This window comes from Suillus subalutaceus, assembly GCF_016647625.1.
Source record: "Suillus subalutaceus strain FC151 chromosome Unknown DFJ58scaffold_13, whole genome shotgun sequence".
In the NCBI taxonomy this organism is placed as follows: domain Eukaryota; kingdom Fungi; phylum Basidiomycota; class Agaricomycetes; order Boletales; family Suillaceae; genus Suillus; species Suillus subalutaceus.
The window spans coordinates 92,767-114,835 of NW_024540262.1; the positions used below are offsets into that span (position 1 = coordinate 92,767).

Below are 22,069 nucleotides of genomic sequence, written 5' to 3' on the forward strand. Positions count from 1 at the left end.
TTGATGCTTTCGATGTTTTTGATGTCGGGTCTCAATGCTTTCGGGCATTAACATGTAGATAGCCCTCAATCTCAGGGGTGTGGCAAAATTTAGATTGTCTGAAACAGATATAATGTGAGTGAGATATATGCAAAATACCACACACTGACTACCAAGGGCTGAGTACCAAGTGCCGAGTGCTGAGTGCCGGAGTTCCGAGTTCCGAGTTCCGAGTTCCGAGTTCCGAGTTCCAAGTTCCGAGTTCCAAGTTCCAAGTGCCAAGTACCCCGATGCTTTCGGGTATTAACACCCAGATAGCCCTCGCTCTCAGGGGGTCATCAGAATTTAGATCATCTCAAACAGATGTGATTTGAGTGAGATATGAGCAAAATACTATATACCAGTTGAATTTTGGCATCAGAAGTTTGATGCTTTCGATGTTTTTGATGTCGGCTCTTGATGCTTTCAGGCATTGACATGCAAATAGCCCTAGATCTCAGGGATTCATCAGAATTTAGATAGTCTTAAATAGATATGATTTGAGTGAGATATATGCACAATCCAAGATACAGGGTGAATGAGTCCCAAGTGTTGAGCGCCAAGTGCTCAGTTCTGAGTTCCGAGTGCCGAGTGCTGAGTGCCCCGATGCGTTCGGGCATTCAATCACTGTCAGGAGGTGTTCCCTCATCCACCTCAGTGCCATCAGTGTTGCAATCAAGCTTTCTGCCGTGTGCTGAGTGCCGAGTTCCGAGTTACGAGTGCCCCTGATGCTTTCGGGTATTGACACCCAGATAGCCGTCACTCTCAAGGGCCCGTCAGAATTTAGATCATCTCAAACGGATGTGATTTGAGTGAGATATGAACAGAATACTATATACCAAGTGAATGTTGGCATCAGAAGTTCAATGCTTTCGATGTTATTGATGTCGGGTCTCGATGCTTTCGGGCATTGACATGTAGATAGCCCTCGATCTCAGGGGTGTGGCAAAATTTAGATTGTCTGAAACAGATATAATTTGAGTGAGATATATGCAAAATACCACACACTGACTACTGAGTGCTGAGTACCAAGTGTTACAAACTAGGATAGTTCTGACGTATGGCTACTCGATAAGAGCAATCGGCCAAGGTCAGTTCAAGGCTTCGGCGTATACCGAAGCTTCAGTATTTCTAAGACAAGAAAAGGAGAGTGTCCTCTACTTGAATCAGGTTCAATACGACTTAAGATTGGAGGTCTTAAGCGAAGGAAGTTCCAGGTAAAACCTAGTAAGATTAAAGTAAAGAACTACATGGAACAGGACGAGTTTATATAGTAAACGGTAACGACTTTAGGGCCAGTACGATGAAGTCATAGAGATAAGACGAGTCAGAGATAAGACGAGTCAGAGATAACAAGAATAGATCATCTAGCGACGGCAAGATGCGATCGTGATGTAATACAATGATGTAAAGCAAAGAAAATGAATAGGGGCGTACTTGACTGTAACACCAAGTGCCAAGTGCAGAGAACCGAGTTCCGAGTGCCGAGTGCCGAGTGCCGAGTGCCGAGTGACCCAATGCTTTCGGGTATTAAAAGCCCTCGCTCTCAGGGGTCCGTCAGAATTTAGATCATCTCAAACGGATGTGATTTGAGTGAGATATGAACAAAATACTATATACCAGGTGAATTTTGGCATCAGAAGTTCAATGCTTTCGATGTTTTTGATGTCTGGTCTTGATGCTTTCGAGCATTAATATGTAGATAGCCCTTGATCTCAGGGGTGTGGCAGAACTCACATTGTCTCAAACAGATATAATTTGAGTGAGATATTTGCACAATACTATGTATATACTGACTACCGAGTGCTGAGTGCCGAGTTCTGAGTTCTGAGTTCCGAGTGCCAAGTGCCGAGTGCCGAGTGCCCCGATGCTTTCGGGTATTAACACCCAGATAGCCCTCACTCTCAAGGGCCCGTCAGAATTTAGATCATCTCAAACGGATGTGATTTGAGTGAGATATGAACAAAATACTATATACCGGGTGAATTTTGGCATCAGAAGTTCGATGCTTTCGATCTTTTTGATGTCGGGTCTCAATGCCTTTGGGTATTGACGTGTAGATAGCCCTCGATCTCAGGGGTGTGGTAAAATTCAGATTGTCTGAAACAGATATAATTTGAATGAGATATATGGAAATCCCATATACTGACTACCAAGTGCTGAGTACCAAGTGCCAAGTGCCAAGTGCCTTCCGAGTGCCGAGTGTCCCGATGCTTTTGGGCATTACCACCCAGATAGCCCTTGCTCTCAGGGGTCCATCAGAATTTAGATTATCTCAAACAGATGTGATTTGAGTGAGATATGAGCAAGATACTATATATCAGGTGAATTTCAGCATTGGAAGTTCAATGCTTTCAATGATTTTGATGTCGGGCCTCAATGCTTTCAGGCATTGATATGCAGATAGCCTTCACTCTCCAGGGTCCTTCAGAATTTGGATCGTATTTCAGCATCAGGAGTTTGATGCTTTCAATGATTTCAATGTGAGGCCTAGATGACTATGTTCATTGACATGTGGATAGCCCTTAATGTCAGGAGTGTCGCAGAATTCATATGGCCTCACATGGACATATGAGGTAATGTAGGACATTCTCAACACATCAGGAGACACATAAAAACACATCATAAGGCACTACATCATGTCTTCAATAGTCATACCTATGTGTAGTATGATAGTGTGATCTTTAATATACTGTTCAGGCTGACACTCATCAAGTATCACAGGTCTATTGTACAGACTTAGAATAAAATACAGTAGTCTTAACTTGATAGTCATTACATGATAGTCTTCACTTGATAGTCTAATATGATTGTTGATTACTACATAATACATAAGCTGTGAGGGTTAGGATTATTATGGAAGATATGACAGTCATGGTTATTAAGAAAGCTTATATTATGCCTAGCAAGTTAAGACTATTGAGTTAAGACAATCATATCCTTAGTCTAGTAAGCACTGTCAAAGCTTGTGACCTTCTGGTAACTGTGTGGCAAAATCATATTTTGCTGATGTATATATCTTGTGATTGTAACTTTCTTGCACCAGTGCACAGTGATTGCCTTGAATTTCGAGTTTTTTTGTATTTAGAGATACATACCACTGACAGATACTGTTTCAGGGACTGGAACAGTACATTGGAAGCCAATCTATCATATTATACATAGGTGTGATCATAGCAAACCTGATGCAGTCCCTGATGATGTGTTTTTATGTTTCTCCTGATGTTTTAGAATTTTTCCCACACAAGGCTGACAACAAAAACATTGAACCTGCGAAGCTCAGACACACCCAATAAATTGTATTTTGCTCATATCTCCCTCAAATCATGTCTGTTTGAGGCAAAATATGATCCCCAACATCCCTTCAATAGTATATGCAATATATAAGGATACTAGGACAACAGGATTTATTCCTGTTGTGCTATGTGCTTACCCTTGGTGCAAGGCCTGACATCAAAAATCACCCGATATGTAATATTTTGCTCATATCTCACTCAAGTCTTATCCGTGTGAGACGATCTGAATTGTGACAGGCCCCTGAGATCAAGTTCTATCTGCTTGTGAATGCCTGAATGCATTGAGGCTAGACATTGCAAACATGGAAAGCATTGACCTTACAATGCTGAAATACACACAGTATATGGGATTTTGCTCATATCTCACTCAACTCTTATCCATTTGGGATGGGCTAAATTCTGCCAGACCCGTGAGATCTAGGGCTATCTGCATGTCAATGCCTGAAGGCATCGAGGCTTGATATCAATGACATCAAAAGCATCAAACTTCTGATGGTGAAATTCACTTGGTATATAGTATTTTGCTCATATCTCACTCAAATCACATCCGTTTAAGATGATCTAAATTCTGACGGGCCCCTGAGAGCGTGGGCTATCTGGGTGTTAATACCCGAAAGCCTCGGGGCACTCAGCACTCGGAACTTGGCACTCGGAACTCGGCACTTGGCACTCGGAACTCGGCACTTGGCACTCGGAACTCGGAACTCGGCACTTGGCACTCGGAACTCGGAACTCAAACTCAGCACTCAGCACTCGGTAGTCAGTATATACATAGTATGGTGCAAATATCTCACTCAAATTATATCCGTGAGACAATGTGAATTTTGCCACACCCCTGAGATTGAGGGCTATCTACATGTTCATGCCTGAAAGCATCAAGACCCGACATCAATAACATTGAAAGCATTGAACTTCTGATGCCAACATTCACCCGGTATATAGTATTCTGTTCATATCTCACTCAAATCACATCCGTTTGAGATGATCTCAATTCTGACGGGTCCCTGAGAGCGAGGGCTATCTGGGTGTTAATACCCGAAAGCATCGGGGCACTCAGAACTCGGAACTCGGCACTCGGCACTCAGCACACAGCAGAAAGCTTGATTGCAACACTGAAGGCACTGAGGTGGATGAGGGAACACCTCCTGACAGTGATTGAATGCCCGAACGCATCGGGGCACTCAGCACTCGGCACTCGGAACTCAGAACTGAGCACTTGGCGCTCAACACTTGGGACTCATTCACCCTGTATCTTGGATTGTGCATATATCTCACTCAAATCATATCTATTTAAGACTATCTAAATTCTGATGAATCCCTGAGATCTAGGGCTATCTGCATGTCAATGCCCGAAAGCATCAAGAGCCGACATTAAAAACATCGAAAGCATCGAACTTCTGATGCCAAAATTCACCCGGTATATAGTATTTTGTTCATATCTCACTCAAATCACATCCGTTTGAGATGATCTGAATTCTGATGGACCCCTGAGAGCAAGGGCTATCTGGGTGGTAATGCCCAAAAGCATCGGGACACTCGGCACTCGGAAGGCACTTGGCACTTGGCACTTGGTACTCAGCACTTGGTAGTCAGTATATGGGAATTCCATATATCTCATTCAAATTATATCTGTTTCAGACAATCTGAATTTTACCACACCCCTGAGATCGAGGGCTATCTACACGTCAATACCCAAAGGCATTGAGACCCGACATCAAAAAGATCGAAAGCATCGAACTTCTGATGCCAAAATTCACCCGGTATATAGTATTTTGTTCATATCTCACTCAAATCACATCCGTTTGAGATGATCTAAATTCTGATGGGCCCCTGAGAGCGAGGGCTATCTGGGTGTTAATACCCGAAAGCATCGGGGCACTTGGCACTCGGAACTCGGAACTCGGAACTTGGAAGTCAACACTTAGTGCTCAGCACTTGGTAGTCAGTATATTTTATTTTGCACCTTTCCCAAGTACATACCCTTAATTTCAGAATGAAGTCCAGATGAAATCCAATGAAGTCCGAGGGACTTCCGGAGACTGGCTACTCTGATGGAGTGCTGGAGGACTTCTGGATGAGCACAGGAACCTTCCGGAGGAGTATAGAAACTTCTAGAGAAGTACAGGAAACTCTGGAGGAGTTTCAAAGGTAAGCTTCCTAGATGGAAGCACATGGAGGAGAGACTGCAAGGGACAGAGTTCAAAGCAGGATCAGATAGGAGGAGTGGTCCAGAGGACAGGATGTCTGAAGGTTGCGCCATCTGAATGTTCAGATGTCCAAAGGTTAAGATGTCCAAAGGTTATGATGTCTGAAGGTCATGATGTCCGAAGGTTACAATGTCCGAAGGTTTTGATATCCGAAGGTTTTGATATCAGAAGGGTAAAATGTCCGGAGATCCAAAGGTCCGGAGATCCAAAGGTCCGGAGGTCAGCAGGAGTGGACAGGATTATAGGACAGGAGAATAAAGGCTACCATGGACAAGGTCTGGAGTAGAAGCAAACAGAGGTAGGCTACACTTAGGTGGAGTCGGAGATAACAGGAAGTAGACATAAGTCTTGGAAAGACAGGAAGTGCCAGAAAGGCAAAGGTCCAGCTTAAGGAATCAATCCTTAAGCTTGGATAGAGATGGAAGGACAAATCCAAAGGTTTGGAAGTCCAGCCTAAGGAATCCTTCAGGTTGGACTCGGATCTCAGTACACTTCACTTGATTTTTGATATCCGGGACTCCATAGTTGGAACTTGAGTCTTGAATCTCGGGTGTCGGTTGTCGGTTGTCGGTTGTCGGTTGTCGGTTGTCGGTTGTCGGGTGTCGGGTGTCGGGTGTTGGGTCTCGATGGTCGGGACTCAATATTTGGGACTCGTTGGTCGGGACTTGATACTTGATTGTTGGGATTCAATGGTCGGGCATTGGGTTTCAGGACTCAAATCTCGGGCTTTGGGACTCAGGTTTCAAGACTCGGTAGTCGGGACTCAATGGTCGATTGTCGGGATTTGATAGTCAGGGCTCGGATATTGGTACACTTCACTTGATTTTCGGTAGTTGGAACTTGGCATTTGGCATTGGGTAGGCTTGGATGATGTTGGCTTTCAAAGATCTATTATCATATATTGCTCAATGAAATACCAGACGATCGGAAGTGTGCTGGACATCACATATTCGTTTGTCGAGACCCGGGTCTCGGAACTTGGTACACTTCGCTCGAGTTTCCACTTCACCCCTTTGCAAGGCTCCATGCCATACTACATCATTAGATGACTTTGAATTATTACCTCCATGATATACAACTAGCTGAGCTCCATCATGTCTACAATTATCATTCTCCTGGGCCCACCCGTTTATATTATATACCCCTACGTCGGCCTACCCGTCTATGCAATATATGTCTACCATTGGCCCACCCATATATAATAAATCTTTCATTCACCGCTCCCTCGGCCCACTCGTCTACAAAATAATACCAATACGTCGGCCCACCCGTCTACAAAATAATATTAATTCGTCGGCCCACCCATCTATGTGATAACAAGCACCCTTGATATACCCGGCTATTTGATACATATCTACCTTGGTACACCCATCTACATAATATCCAACTACCTCGGCCGATCCGTCTATTGAAAATTCATGTCCATCGGCCCACCCATCTACTTTACATATTCCCCACCTGGGCCAACCCGTCTCCATCGGGAATAATAACACTCCCGGCCCATCCGTCACAGTCGAGGATATATCTACCTTCGGCCCATGGTCCGCTGGCCCGTATCATACGGGATATTATGCACGTCCGTTCACTCGTATAATACGGAGATATGTTACTGCAATATGTGTGCCTGGAGGGTTCAGAGGCATGCATGGATGACTGCAAAGAAGATGGTGGAACCTGATCATCATCAAGTGGAGATGACTCAAAAGCAGCCTTGATTGACTCCACAAGCTGCATAATTAGATGCCTCACATGCTCCCACTCCCATGTAGCATGATATGCCTTAGGGCCCTCACCTTCAGGAAATGGGTAGGGCACATCCCACTCCACTGCACCAGCAGGGACGCTTGTGAGTTTGCAATGTTTCAGTGGGGGTGGAGCAGTCGTTGAGGACTCACTACATTGGCATGAAGATGCACCATCATTGGTAGAAAGTGGGTGGATGGACACAGCTGGAGAGTTGCCCAGGAGTTTCACAATGCTTGATAACAGGTGTCTGATGAGGGAGGTGATAGCATCTTCAGAGATGAGCTGACTAGGATCGACATGAGGCAGGCACATCGGATCAGATTCCTTAAAAATGATGGGGTTAGAAGGCATAGACCCGCAGATTGTTTGTTGTGGAAGGCTGGTTGGCTTCATGTTTCTGACGAGGCCAGCTATGCCTAATAACGCTTCCTGGTTTCACAAGAAATTAGAAGGTAGTGGTTCATCTGGGTCAGGGAATGGTATAGGCAGGGGGTGCAGGACAGGGTGTTGCTGATTGTGATTTCGTTGTTTTGCATTTTCCTGTGGCCCTCAAAGAGGGGCGAGATGTTGAAAAATGTACTGATGAGGGCAACACAAGGTGATTGCAGCGCTTGCAAGGTGCTTTGCTTGCAAGTGTTAAAGCTGCCGAATGGCAAGGCTAATAGGTCGGCTGGTAGTTCAGAACATGACATATGGGAACCAGGAAGTGCAATGGCCCCCACATTTTGTGTTATGCCTGCGCCCCTCTCTTGGGCTGCTTGAGCGGTAAATGCTGGTGACCTACCTCTAGCTGGAGATGGAGGTGGTGAGCCAAAGAGAGAGTCTTCATCATCTTCAAACATGCTGCAACTTGCAGGTTATATGAGTGATTGGGCCATGGAATTTACGGAGAGGGACACCTTAAAAAAGTTGTTCTGTGGGTTTATCGATGAATATTGGATAACTCCAGATGACAGTAATCGAACACGATTTCAAAGTTATGGCTAGATCAAAATGCGATCCGTGTCAACAATATAGAACTTCAAGTCAAAAAGTTAGGCTCACAAGCATGAGATCGATGTTAAAGCAAAGGAAGCAAACTGCTGAGAAATGCCGAGCTCACTGTAAAGTAAAACCTTATGATGTTACAATGTCGGTGATTGATCCATTCACTGTTGACAAGGGGCTCTTCAGATACTTCCACAAAATTTGCAGTTACCTGTGCATGATCACCCCTGGATCTCCTTAAGAGACTTGTCTATGTAGTCGGGCATCCCATCATGTAAGAGGCGATGTGGTTAGAGTGGCTAAACTAAGGATACCTAATGTTTCATTACAGCTATGGATCTTGGGGACATCTTGGCAAAGCAGTCAATGTAGATGTCACGATGCAACATCCAAGCAGGCAGCATTCCATACAGTGCACGAGGGTCCGCTACTGACCTGGGGCTTGTCATCAGAGTGGATTGCAAGCAGGTAGCGTTCTCTACAGCGGATGGGTTAGTGGTTAGTAACTGACCCAGGGCTTGTCATCAAAGTGGATTGTAACCAGGAGATGCACAAAAAGAGAGCCTCAAATGACACTAGATGAATCTCCAGGAGGAGGAGCGGGTGGCTTCTCGTTATAGAAATCTTACCTCAGGAGCACTGAGATCTAACATAAAGTATTTTAGTGCAGGCAGGAGGATGGTCAAAAGAAACAACTTAGGGTGTTAAATTAGATCAGTCACGCCAGAGTGGATTTTGGCTGCTCCTTGCAAGTCTTAAGACCTGACACTCTGCCCTCTAAAGGGCAGCAACTCCACCCAAGCCATATGGCCCAATACTCTGCCCTCTAAAGGGCAGAGGGAGCACCGCCCCATATATCACAATTCTGGCCAAAGCCAGAGTCGCCTCCTCATACACGGAATTGTATGGTACACGGTCGGGACTGCAACAAGACCAGAAAATTAGACAGCAGATCCAACGACAACTCCGCTCAAGCCATACGGCCCAATACTCTGCCCTGTAAAGGGCAGAGGGAGCACCGCCCCATATATCACAATTCTGGCTAAAGCCAGAGTCGCCTCCTCATGCAAGGAGTCATGTGATACATGGTTGGTACTGTAAACGAGTGCCCCCAGAAAACCCACACAGGCGGCAGTCCACTGAAAAGGACATGCAAAGCCTAACCCCCCAGAAAACCCACAAAGGCAGCAGTCCACTGACAAGGACATGCACAGCCAAAAAGAAAGGCTGCAGTTAAGGCAAACAGTTAGTAAAAAGGATACAAAGAGAGACGGTAAACCACTGTATATCCAGTCCCAACGGTGACCCCACCCAGGCTGTACAGCTCAGGGCGCTCTTGACCCTTAAGGGCAGAGGTGGTCCCGCCCCAACTAACGCGACACTTCACTAAACAAGAATCGCCTTCCAGTACAGGAAGCTGCACATTAGATGGTTGGGATGGAAGGAGGAGCGACCAGGGAGAACTGAGAGGTGGCTCCCATGATAGCAAGAAGCGTGGTAGGTGGCTGGAAGGGAGGGAGGGAGACTTTGGAGTGTATAAGAGACACCTCTCATTGAAGAGAGACGTGCTAGGTAGTTGGGAGATGGATGGAAGAAAGAAAAGAGAAAGAGAGAGAGAACGAACAGAAAATGAACCACGACCAATACAAACAAATACAATAGTTACAAACAAACGCGCCACATCAGTGAAATACACAATGGTCAAAATGATCATGTGATCCATGACCAAATATGGTAAAGGGCGCGCCGCCTCATCCTTCAGCGTCAAAATCAGCCTCTTAATTCAACTCAATGAAATATATTTATGTACACTGAGAGGCCGCATGGATTGAACTGACTATATTATGTCAAGTACCCGCCATATGTGTGTACTTAAATGTGCTCAGTCCAATTATCTTTCATTTTGGAGTGCCTGAGCAACACTGCGTGCACAAAAATAAAGTAAAGTACATTATTGTATGTATTTGAACATGATGAACACACGAGAATGATCTTCCACAGTGGCGCGAGGGAACACTGCTTGATTAGGCTGCTGTTGAATGTGACAATGAATTTTCAAGTGTGGATTAGTCCACACTCCATTGAAACTCCAGACGCGACAATGAATTTTCAAGTGTGGATTAGTCCACACTCCATTAAAACTCCAGTTGGGATGTAACAACACTCGAATCTCATGTAACTCGGTTCACGATGGGCGGCGTGAAGCTGGGTTGAATATTTGAATATTGTTTGTTATTTGTTCAACCTCATGGCAAGAAAATAAAATGCTGGCATCCACAAACGCCCCCACTTGTCCTCAACCTCCATCACACATATTTGCTCCTTTTGCGATTCACAATGCCTGCAATGAAGATGATGGTGAAAAAGTCCACTGGAGGTGTGGCTCCTCAGATGGTGCTTACAATGCCTGACCAGAGCTCCTCAGTTGCACCGGTTCAAGGCATGGATGTATGCGATGACGGGTCCGACCATAACAATGTGAGTGTTGCGCCGTTCATTGAAATTGTCATTTAAACTGATCAAACTTAGTTTTGTATCATCTGCAGAGACGGCTCTGACAAGGCCAACTCACTCATATGCTGCAATTATTGCCCCCAGGTTACTTGCCTGAACTGCATGGACATTCCACAGCAGTTCCGACAGGCAATCATGTCTGAGGACGTGATCTTCTGGGGCATCATGTGCCACATCGGCCAGCAACTGGTGGATGAAACCCCCCAGCCATACTTTGTAAGTGATTGAAATGATTAACCTGGCGTTGACATTGATTTATGTGTTCTGCAGGGCTTCTACAGGGGTGGGCTGGAGGTATTGGACAAATTCCTCCCGATCCTCGCCACTCTTGAAGTCTCCAAACAAGCCTAGATATCCTCTTCCTTGGTTGTCTTTGTTCATCTGACTCTGATCGACCACAACACTACCTGTGGGCCATTTGAACTTGCCTACAGGTTCCTTGAACTATACTTTCCCTGTGGTGGAATTGACTATAAAGATGTAATCTTTGACATTACCATGGGCCCAAAGGCAGCGAACTATCAAGAACAGGTAAAAACGCTAGTGGACAACCTCCGGAAGCAGCGAACTTGGTCTCAAGTCATGATGGCAATCACCAATCACACGGACAATGACACTGGCGACCCATTTGCAGGTTATGTCAATGGGAAGTACATCTCCGCTCTGGTGGACAATGTGAGTGCTCTGATCTGTTCCAATCATAACTGACTTCAACCACTGATGCATGCTTAGTTCCTTGAGATCATTCTCGATCCATGGAAACCTTTGATCAATTAAGCCAAGGAATCCTTCCTGTGGTGTCTGTGGTTTTTTTCCTGCGGCGCTTTGGTCAACAACAGTGAGTCCTTCATGGCCTTGCAGAAATCTCTACTCTAGTATGTCTGTTTCCTCAGTTTCATTTGTCCTGGTTTGCCTTACATCATCCCAGTCACCGCATCACTGCCAGCATTGCCTTCAATGCAGTGCATTTCTAGCCAAGTTTCACATCGCACCTTCTCCTTGCCTTTGTCAAACTCGTGCTCATTGAATGCATCTCAATCTGCAATGCATTTCAGAAGATGCTGGGCCAGTCCAAGAACCTTGGACGGCACACCAATATCATTTTGATGCGGATGGAGCCACTCACGAGAGAATTGAGTGTGACTAAATACAGCTGGGCAAATATTGCCCACCGTCCATGGTGGCAGAACTTGCCGATCCAATGCCCAGTGTGTGGTTGGGTGAACACTTGGAGATCTGCAAGCAAAGGAGGAACTTACTTTTTCGAATGTAGGAACGACTCTTGCAGGAAGTTGCTGAGGTTTGACAAACCAGCTAAGGCGCACATCATGGTGCAAGGCAAGACTTCCAGTAGCTGCTGGCTTGATATAGAGTTGGACTCCGACACTTGATTGTCCAGTTTACATGCATGCCTTCAATCAACTGTACAAGTACTATTGACCTACGTTCTTTTGTGTATGCCTGTCATAACCGATTGTCAAATGAATGTGTTCGTGTTGTCTGCATGGTAGAAATGAACTGAGGTCTGGAGCAGCAGGAGACTTGTGAGGCGATCCTTCAGGTATACCTGAACAGTATTTGATCATGGGTTTAACATCCTTCTGATCTTTCATGCCACCGCTTTGCATTTGCAGTAAGATTGAAGGAGCGCGGTGAGGCAACCCTTCTGATATACTTGAACGGTCGTAGACCACAGGTTGAACATCCTTCTGATCCTATACGGTCGTAGATCATGGTTGAACATCCTTCTGATCCTATACGGTCGTAGATCATGGGTTGAACATCCTTCTGATCTTTCATAGGATCACTCTTGAATCTTACCTTAAATTCAAGAGTGATCCGATGAAAGATCAGAGGGATGTTCAACCCATGGTCTACAACTGTTCAGGTATACCAGATGGGTCGCCTCACCACGTTCCTTCAATGTTGCTGCAAATGCAAGAGCGGTCACATGAAAGATCGGAAGGATGTTAAACCCATGATCAACTACTGTTCAGGTATACCTGAAGGATCGCCTCACATGCAGGCAACAAGAACACATTCTGGTATACCTGAACGGTGGTAGATTGTGGGTTGAACATCCTTCTGATCATTCATAGGATCACTCTGGCATTGAAGGTTAGATTGAGAGACCGTTGCGACTCCACCCTTCTTGTATGCACCAACCGTCGTTTGATCGTGAGTTTGACATCCTTCTGATCTAGATCTCAATTCAATCCTGTAGCAGCCAAACAAATTTCCATTATACAAATACAACAGATTCGACTTGTATTAGCTCAAGGTCAAGATGACAAGGTAGCTAAGAGTCATTCATTCTTCAACATCCATGGAGAACTGACTGTCAGGGCAATTGCACACCATCTCTGAACCTTCCTTTATGTGGGCAGCGACGTCCTTATGCTTGGCCTTCCCTTTCTTGTTTCCGCCTTTCTTTCCCTTTCCTTTGTCAGGGTGCTCGGCATCTTCCTGGGCAGGCGGTTTGCTTGACAAAGAAGTTCTGTAGTTCAGGGGAGGCAGGATAATGATGCCAGAACAAGGCGGGTGCATGCACCTTGTCTATCCTCCTGAAGTGCTTGTTGTCCTCATTGTTACTAACAGCTGCAGACCTCCAATGGCATTTCAAGCAGTGCACGTGAACCTTTGTATCCCGGTTGTAAACACGCAGATCTGCTACTGTCGGTTGACATCCCAGGGTGGTGCAAGACCTGAACTCGTACCCGAAGGCGCGCACCCCATGAATGTCCTTGCCGATCTGACGGCATTCGACAACGCGTTGGTTGTTGGACGTGATTTGGATGTGATGGCATACACTAGCACCACTGTAGTGTAGTCTAAAAGGTCATTGGAGGTGGATAGGACTTTGCACAATGCTGACCAGATATCCATCTCACTGAAGACACCAATTTCGAGAAGGAGGGAGTGGACAGCACTGGAGATCATGGACAGCAGCGTCCCAGAACCTCCGAATGCCAGCACAAAGTCGACTTTATTTCTGAAGCAGAGTCAGTTGGTCTGAGCACAATGTCGATAGAGGAGCGTGCTTACTCCCTCACCAACGCCATCACTTGGTCGAAGTGGTGCACCACCCCAATTGCAGGGCCACAGCTGACCATGAAGACTCCCCTCCACCCTCCTCTGCCATGAGCACTGAGATTGCACCAAGGTGCCCTGCCATTGACCATTTTGTGCTCAGTCTTGTGGCTCCTTGCAGCGATCAACAATCTCATCAAGGCATCCAGACACTCCTCCCCAAGGTACACCATCGGGATTTCCCCAATTGAAGTGCTGGTGCCGCCAGCGGATCCACCGGTATGCTGCAGCATGCCTGTCCATTCATCAGAATGTGTGTTGATGACAATAAAAGTATTCGGCGGGAACCCAGTAGCCGTGTTGTCCCACAGAAATTGAAGCCCAGGAGCCAGCTTTTTCAACACCGAGACATGGGCGCCACTGCACATGCGCAATGTAGAGACAAACAACTGCCCAGCCAAAGAATAATCAGTATTGCAAGCCAGAGCTCCATAGTCAGTGCTTACCTTGTCGGGCATCAATTGGTAATAATTTTCTGCCTCGAGCTTGACTGTAGCAGCCAAGTAGTCATCCTTCATCGACTCCAGGCTGAGATTGATGATGGCCATGGGCCAAGTCATTTTTAGTTAGAGTTATATGAACAGGACATGAAACAAGGATTAGATCGGATCTGTGGACTGGACAATGGATATGTCCATTGGATCTGGATCGGATCTGAGATCCAGATCTTCGGATCTGTACCCGGGAATATGGTATATGACAGTATCCCCCCCTTAGGGCCGATCCCTAGAGGCACGAGAATCAGCGATCCGGAACGAATGGTATGAGTGCGAGACAATAGAGAAGTTGATGGGAGAAGTTGCTGAGTTTGGATTTTCGACAGATATACGGATGCCAAAGCGTCGCAGGTGTTCCTTCCTTTCCCCACTTTTTCACTACCACTAGCTTAACTCAAACATGGCTGATAACGGATCCGGCTCTAAGAAGACTGCTAGGCAGACTCTAGCGGATGTACAGGCCGCGCTGGCTGCTGCTGAGGCCGAGGTCCAGAAGGAGGAAGAGGCTGAAAGGCGGAAGCAACAAGAGGAGGAGGCGGAACGGAAACGCTTGGATGGGATTAGGAAGATTGAACAGGCTGAGATCTGAAGGGAAGCGTATTGTAGCGGAAATGGTGAGTTATGATTTGTACCATTGGACCCGTGGCTTATCGGATCCATCCCTTATCGGATTTCATAGACTCGCACTATTTCAGCGGATAAGGATGGGTCCTGTACCCGTTGCGCTAAGAAGAATTGGATCTGTCTATGGTCCGATGCCGATAGCAATTCCTTGGTGAGTCGTCCTTGATTTTTCGGATCCGTGACTCTTAACGTTCGGATAGATCAAGGCTTGCAATCCGTGCCGGAAGGATAAGGTTACCTGCCCCGGAAGGCCTGGACTTGTCAAGGATTCCAAGTCTAAGAAGAGGCAACGCGCTGCTGAGAACCCATCTCCGAGAGGCAAGGGTAAGAAGCGCCAGCAGAGTCCGACTCCGGATCCGGATATGAAGATGGCAGTAGCGGATGAGGTGGAAGTGGAGTATGATGATCAGGCCTGGGTTGCTGCTGCTAACAACATTGTAGTGGAGCTGGTCCAGACCAACAGATTACTCCAGCAGAGCATCGGAGCGGTGGAAGGGAGTAGGGCTGCTATGGAGAGGATGAATACTAACTTGGAGGCGTTTTTGGAGCAGCAGAGGGAGTTCCAGAACATCCTTCTTGAGGGGATCCGGAATGGAATTTGGATCACTGAGGCAGCCCAATCTGAGGCCACTGAGAAGGACGCTGATGAATCCGGATCCGGATCTGGATCCGCTGGGGACATGGAGATGGATGGCTAAGGATTTCCGGATCCGCTTTCTCTGCTACTAATGTACTTGTATATCCGTTTTGTATATTCATTGTATAGCAATAGGACCGGGTTTGTCTGGATATGCGGTGTGGAAAGCCGAGACTAGATCGGACGCGTTTCCAAGTTCCATGGCTAGTAACCACAAAGTCTCTTCGTCCGTTCCTTCGTATACGGACCATCGGACGAGGTATAAGAGTTGGCATTGACGTCTACGACGGTCTAGCTTCGAGTCTAGGATTTCGGATATCTCATATTCTGGTTCTCCGTCGACTTCGACCGGAGGTGGAGGGGGCTGGATACGATTAGGAATGATGTTCGGAACGGATGGTTCCAACTGAGAGACATGGAAAATGGGATGGACGGATTTCATGGATTCGGGAAGTCGGATGGTAAAGGAGTGTGTACCTGGACGAGATATGACTTCAAACGGACCTAGGTTCTTTTCCTGAGAGTTTCTTAGATGGGCGAGTGGACCGGAAGTACTTAGCCTTGACAAAGACTTGATCTCCGATATTGATATCCGGAGCGGGTTTCCGTCTAGCGTCCGCAGGTCCTTGATATCTTTCTTGGGCGTGAGCCATTTCTTCTCGGAGGAATTGATGAAGGTCGTCAAGGTCTATAGCATAGTCGCGAGCACGGGTGGAGGATAGATCGCTGTTCCGGATGGATGGATATGTTCGGATGATAACCCTTATTAGCAAAGAAGGGCGATACTCCGGTAGTAGCACTTGGAGCATTGTTGTAGGCGAACTCTGCTAAGGGAAGTAGTTCCGACCAGTTGTCCTGCTGATAATTGCAATATATCTGAAGGTATTGTTCTAGGGTTTGGTTGGCACGCTCGGTTTGTCCGTCCCCTTCCGGATGATATCCGGATGTGAAGTGGAGGACCATATCCAATGCTTTTCCTAAGGACCGGAAGAAGTGGGATACAAATTCTGTACCACGGTCCGAGGTAACATGGGACGGAACTCCGTGCTTGGAAAACATGTGAAGTAGGAACAGGCGAGCGAGGTCAGGGGAGGTAATGGTATCGTGAGTCGGAACAAATATTGCTTGCTTGGATAGCCGATCTATGATAACGAGGATGGCTGTAAAGCCGGATGAGTCTGTAAGTTGCTCTTTGAAATCCATAGAGATGGAATTCCATGGCTTTTCCAGTATGGGGAGTTGTTTGAGCAATCCGTAGGGCTTATGTCTCGGAACCTTGGCTCGGGCGCAGGTAGTGCGGGATCGGACAGTAGTCCTTAACATAGGTGCATATACCCGGCCATGTATACTCGCGTCGGATGAGGTCTAAGGTTCGGTTTTGACCAAAGTGTCCGGATAAGGGGTGATCATGAGTATTACGGAGGACGCGAAGTCAAAGGTTATCAGATTCTGGGACATATATACGGTTGTCGCAACGGAGGAAACCCCTATCGTCCACTGTCCATCTCGGATCCAAAGGTACCGGAAGATGGTTGGTTGCAATAGGGTCATTAGGGAACGCGGTCAGGATGTCTTTCCGAAGGTCATCAATATCCATTAGAACAGCTGCTCTAAGAACTGGAGTTGCTAAGGTTGAGGCTCGTAGGGACGAAGCTAACTGTTCAGACATGAATACTGGACGGAAGTTATGAGGGTTAACTTGAGCATAGTCCTTATCCCCCTCTTTGGGATAGACGTCCCAGCGTCTAGTAAGGGAATCTGGTTTAACTCCGAGTTTTCCGGGACGGAAACAGATGATGAGATTGAACTGATGGAGGAATTCCGACCAGCAAGCCTGACGGCGAGAGAGGAGTTTGGTAGTGGCGAAGTACTCAAGGCTTTTGTGGTCCGTAACAACATCTACAGGCTCAGCCGAGCCTTCTAGATAATGTTGCCAGGTCCGGAAAGCTTCGTATATAGCTAGGAGTTCCTTGTCGTGGGTGTCATAGTTGAGTTCCGGAGCGGTTAGCATACTGAGAGTAAAACACTACCGGACGAAGCTCTGAGTCCGGACATACAATGGAAAGTATTCCAGCTATAGCATAGTCAGAGGCATCGGTTTCCACTACTATAGGAACATCCGGCATCCAATGCGTAAGCACTGGAGCGGTAGTGAAATCTTTCTTGAGTTCTTCGAAGGATTTCCGACAATCTTCGGAAAAGTTCCACGGAGCATCCTTGCGTGTAAGCCATGTTAACGGAACCACGATATCCGAGTAGTTGAATATAAACCGTCTATAGAAATTTGCGAATCTGAGGAAGGACTGAATATCCTTGACTTTCCGAGGTTCCGGCCAGTCAGTAATAGCTTGGATCTTCTCGGATGACATAGTCAAGCCATCCGGAGATAGGAGGTATCTGAGGTATTCAACGGAGGTGGAATGGAATTCGCATTTTTCGGGTTTGGCATAGAGACAATGTTTACGGAGTCGACAGAGTACTTCTCGGATGTGTTGTTTGTGGGACGCAAGATCATGGGAATAGATAAGGATGTCGTCCAGATATACGATAACAGCATACATCCAGCATATCAGCAAACATGCCATTGACAAAGCGTTGGAATGCTGCTGGAGCGTTAGTGAGACCTTCCAGCATTACCAACCATTCATAAGAGCCATAGCGCGTTTGGAAGGCAGTCTTCCATTCGTCCCCTTCCGCTATCCGGACGAGATGATAAGCGGATCAGAGGTCGATTTTGGTATAAACTTTAGCGCGGCTCGGAGAGTCTAATAGGTCGGCAATGAGGGGTAACGGATATCGGTCTTTCTTAGTGATCTGGTTGAGTCCACGGAAATCCACACAAAGGCGGAGAGAGCCGTCCTTTTTCTTGACAAATAGGACCGGAGCTCTGTGAGGAGAGGATGAGGAGCGGAGGAGTCCAGAGGCAATATTTTCATCAAGAAACTTCCGGAGAGGCTGCAAGCTCAACCAGGGATAGAGAATAGATAGTTCCGAGGGGAGGACTAGTTCCTTCTTCCAGATCTATGTTCAGATCATAAGGACGATGTGGAGGAAGTTGGCCAGCCTTTCCCTTGTCGAAGACATCCGCAAACTCATGATAGTCCGAAGGGATTTTGGATAGATCCGGAGGATCAGACGAGAGAGACGCGGACTGGAGATCGACACCGGATGGACAAAGGTATATACTGAACTGGACCGATCCTTCTAACTTGCAGGCCCGGCAAAAGGCAACTGCATTGTTTAGGGATATGTTAGGAACGGTGTTATCAGCGGAGGGTACGGATGTAGTCGGAGGAGGTATGGTTTCCGTCGAAGGAGGGATATCCGAGGACGGAAGTGACGTCGGAGGGGTCGATGGCATTCCATGAGATGTCGTCCAGAATTCGATGCTGCCCAAAACCCAGTCAATCAACGGATTGTGTCGGGTGAGCCAGCTATATCCAAGAACGATTAAAACAAGATGAATCCAAAGGGGTAATGTAGAATGTATCGGAGGTGACTACACTGGACAGAAAACGGACGGACAAATCTATAGCTTCGGAAATAGTATTATTCACTGCGGGCATTTACTCATTTTCCTCCAAAGAACATCCAAAAAACATTGAATTAAAAGATAGAAAATTCCCTGTATTTCACTTGTGAAAACATTGAAAAGAAAAAATTATGTCTCAAAGATTTTCTGTACATAGAATATGAGTCAAAAATTAGTCATTTTTTCTCAAGGAAATGCTAAATTTTCATTTATTTTCTTTCAAATAACAGCTTACAACAATGTTATTTTTTTTTCTGTGTTTTTCAAATGTTCTGTGCATCAAGAGGCTCAATTACTTTATCCCGTTCACTACATATTTGATCCAAGAACATTGAAAAAAAAGATAACAAAAAATACAAAATATTTTTTGAATGTTTTGTTGAGGAAAAGCAAAGAAGCTCTCAAAAGTTCCTTTTCATATTTGGTAGAGAAAATTTGTGAAACATCTTCCATGTTTTGTAAGAAAAAATAAATAATGTTTGCAGTATATTCCTCCTGGACAACACTTGTAAAAAATCTTACTATGTTCAGAGAAACAAATGAAACATGATTGCAGGATGCTCCTTCTCAGAACATGAATAAATTATACATTTTATTCTGCACCATAAAATACAATATGTTCTGTGAGATATCATTGAACATGATTGCAGGATACTCCTCCTCAGAACATGAATAAATTATACATTTTATTCTGCACCATAAAATACAATATGTTCTGTGAGATATCATTAAGACATACAATCCACTCACTGTTTTAAGTCTTGCAGCAGTGTGGTGATTGAAATGAGCTCCAACATTTTACTGGAGGTTGATGGTGTTGAGCATGGTCTAGGTGCACAAAGGATGGATTGCATCATTATCTAAGCTACAAAGGTGTGTGTATTGTGCATTTTGCTCCCCAGTGCTCAAATCTGATAATCTATCCTACATAATATTGTTGTTTTTCATGTTGAGCAGCTACTCCAGCACATCACCATGTCACTCCTTCAAATGCATGCATCTCACACCTCTCAATCCTTTGCACTGCCTGTCTTCTCACACCCTCTTGCACCTCTTTCACATTCATTTGCACCTTCTTTGCGCTCACCTTGTATGTTCTGCATCTAGCAAATTCTATTGATCCATGTATGTATCTACATGAATTATGAGTGTTTTTTGGCCCATTTGATATATCTTGCAAACACTTGTGCTTGTTTGTGCTCATTTTCGGCTGTTCTCACTGTGAATCCCTGGTAAGTTTTATTCTGCATTGTAATTACTAACAAATAGCTACCTATTTTTTATTTTATAATTCCAATTTTTGTCCTTTCAGAGTAAACTCTATGTAGGACAATGTGATCTAGTCTAAGGGCCCCCAGTGCCCTGTGCGCATCTCTGAAACCACAAATGCCCTGGTGTAGGGCGTACCCCACCAGTCCGCTGTTCCTGCCAGTCATTTTAGATGCGCATTTCAATGAAGATGAGATGACTTTGGGTAGTGTGCATAAGTAGTAAATAGCTATCAAAATGGAAAGTGTAACGCATACTTGACCCTTGCGGGCTAGTACAGGAATCGGTCTGAATACAGTGATATGGGTTTTCTGAAGGACTGGAGGTTTGACGGTAGGTCCTGTCGGATTCACTGATTTATTCCAGGAAGAGGCATAGTGATTCCATGTAGGCGAGTTTGTGGAAGGAGGTTTGGAGGGAGGGAGGAGGATCAATGTTTTCGATGTTACAGTTATCTACAAGGGGGGAAAAAACGACGGGTCATCTGTCTGCAGGCGTGCAAGGGAGTGGAACATCACCAAATGATGCTTTCAGTCTGCCAGAACCGTTGATGAAACGGACTAGATAGCTAACTAGTTACTAACAGCCACATCTGTTGACATCAAACAACTATTTAGCTGTGAACATCTCTTACTCTCGCATGTCTGCTCACATCTTTCAGCCAAATCAACTCATGTACTGCTTTGCCTCAGCACCTGGAGCAGTCTCTTTGACTACTGACCCATGGGTGGACCCTCAACAAGTCTGGGTTGGGTGCAAAACCTGTACCCCTTGTTGGGGTGTGGGTGTGGGTGAGGCCTCTGACACCCCAGGGTATACCCATGTGGATCCCTATTTGCTACTGATTATGCATATTGGATCTAGATGGTGTTTGCATTTGTGATATATGCATATTTTTTTTCAAGCATATGGAATGAAGGCATTCACTGGAGTGAAAACTTTTAAAACAAGAATCATGAATGAGTACACCAAAACATCGTTGTTAAGACCGTACTCAAGTAGTATCGGATCCGAAGGGCTTCGGCCTCAGCTCGTGCGCTGTGCCCCTTTCCCGAGTCTTGCCCCTTATTTCAGAGAGCTACAGTATCGCGTATATAGAGTAACGGCCAATCCGGATCGGATCCGGACTAGAAACTAACGGGTGAGGACTGTCCGAAGACAGAGGCGGATATGTAGACTATAGGAATCTATCCTAAGTCTCGGAGTTGACAAGAGTAGCGTACTCAAGTCCGGATGGATAACGGAGGGACTCAGAGTCCAGACGGAATGAGTGCAATCTAAGATGATATTCGAACTGATCTACTACAGCGCATATACAAAGGTTTATATACTACGGATAGCTAACGGAATGATCCATAAGCAAAGGTGCGAGGCTATGTACGAAAGTATAAGCAAAGTCTAAGTGGAGCGTATTGGTAAGTTGGATGGATCACGAATCATGAACCGGGAATGAAGTACAAGTAAAAGCGGATTCGTAAGTGTAGCGGATCAGTAAGCATAGCGGATAAGTAAGCAAAGCGGAAGTAAGCAAAGCGGAAGTAAAGGATAACCGGTATACCGGTGTACAGGAATACCGAAAGGAGATGAACGATAGTTAGAGTTATATGAACAGGAAATGAAATAAGAATCAAAGCGGATCTGTGGACCGGACG

The 22,069-nt window shown here is 45.7% G+C and overlaps 4 protein-coding genes across 4 annotated transcripts; 2 read left to right on the plus strand and 2 right to left on the minus strand.

Annotated features, from left to right (window-relative positions):
• Positions 1-7,207: 7,207 nt before the first annotated feature.
• On the minus strand, positions 7,208-7,375 carry DFJ58DRAFT_627731 (uncharacterized protein; the record flags this gene model as incomplete). Its single annotated transcript, XM_041381145.1, has 1 exon — positions 7,208-7,375. A coding segment is annotated over one exon (168 nt), but the record flags the coding sequence as incomplete, so codon positions are not given.
• A 3,216-nt stretch (positions 7,376-10,591) lies between these two features.
• DFJ58DRAFT_723358 (uncharacterized protein) lies at positions 10,592-11,119 on the plus strand (the record flags this gene model as incomplete). The annotated part of the gene is made up of 3 exons (XM_041384994.1): positions 10,592-10,732; positions 10,784-10,984; positions 11,039-11,119. 3 exons carry the CDS (start codon positions 10,592-10,594, stop codon positions 11,117-11,119), a joined length of 423 nt encoding a protein of 140 aa, XP_041248406.1.
• A 147-nt stretch (positions 11,120-11,266) lies between these two features.
• On the plus strand, positions 11,267-11,545 carry DFJ58DRAFT_723359 (uncharacterized protein; the record flags this gene model as incomplete). Its single annotated transcript, XM_041384995.1, has 2 exons — positions 11,267-11,443; positions 11,501-11,545. 2 exons carry the CDS (start codon positions 11,267-11,269, stop codon positions 11,543-11,545), a joined length of 222 nt encoding a protein of 73 aa, XP_041248407.1.
• A 1,533-nt stretch (positions 11,546-13,078) lies between these two features.
• Positions 13,079-14,406, minus strand: DFJ58DRAFT_723360 (uncharacterized protein; the record flags this gene model as incomplete). The annotated part of the gene is made up of 4 exons (XM_041384996.1): positions 13,079-13,250; positions 13,500-13,760; positions 13,814-14,247; positions 14,305-14,406. The coding sequence occupies 4 exons, from the start codon at positions 14,404-14,406 to the stop codon at positions 13,079-13,081; spliced, it is 969 nt and encodes a 322-aa protein (XP_041248408.1).
• Positions 14,407-22,069: the final 7,663 nt, after the last annotated feature.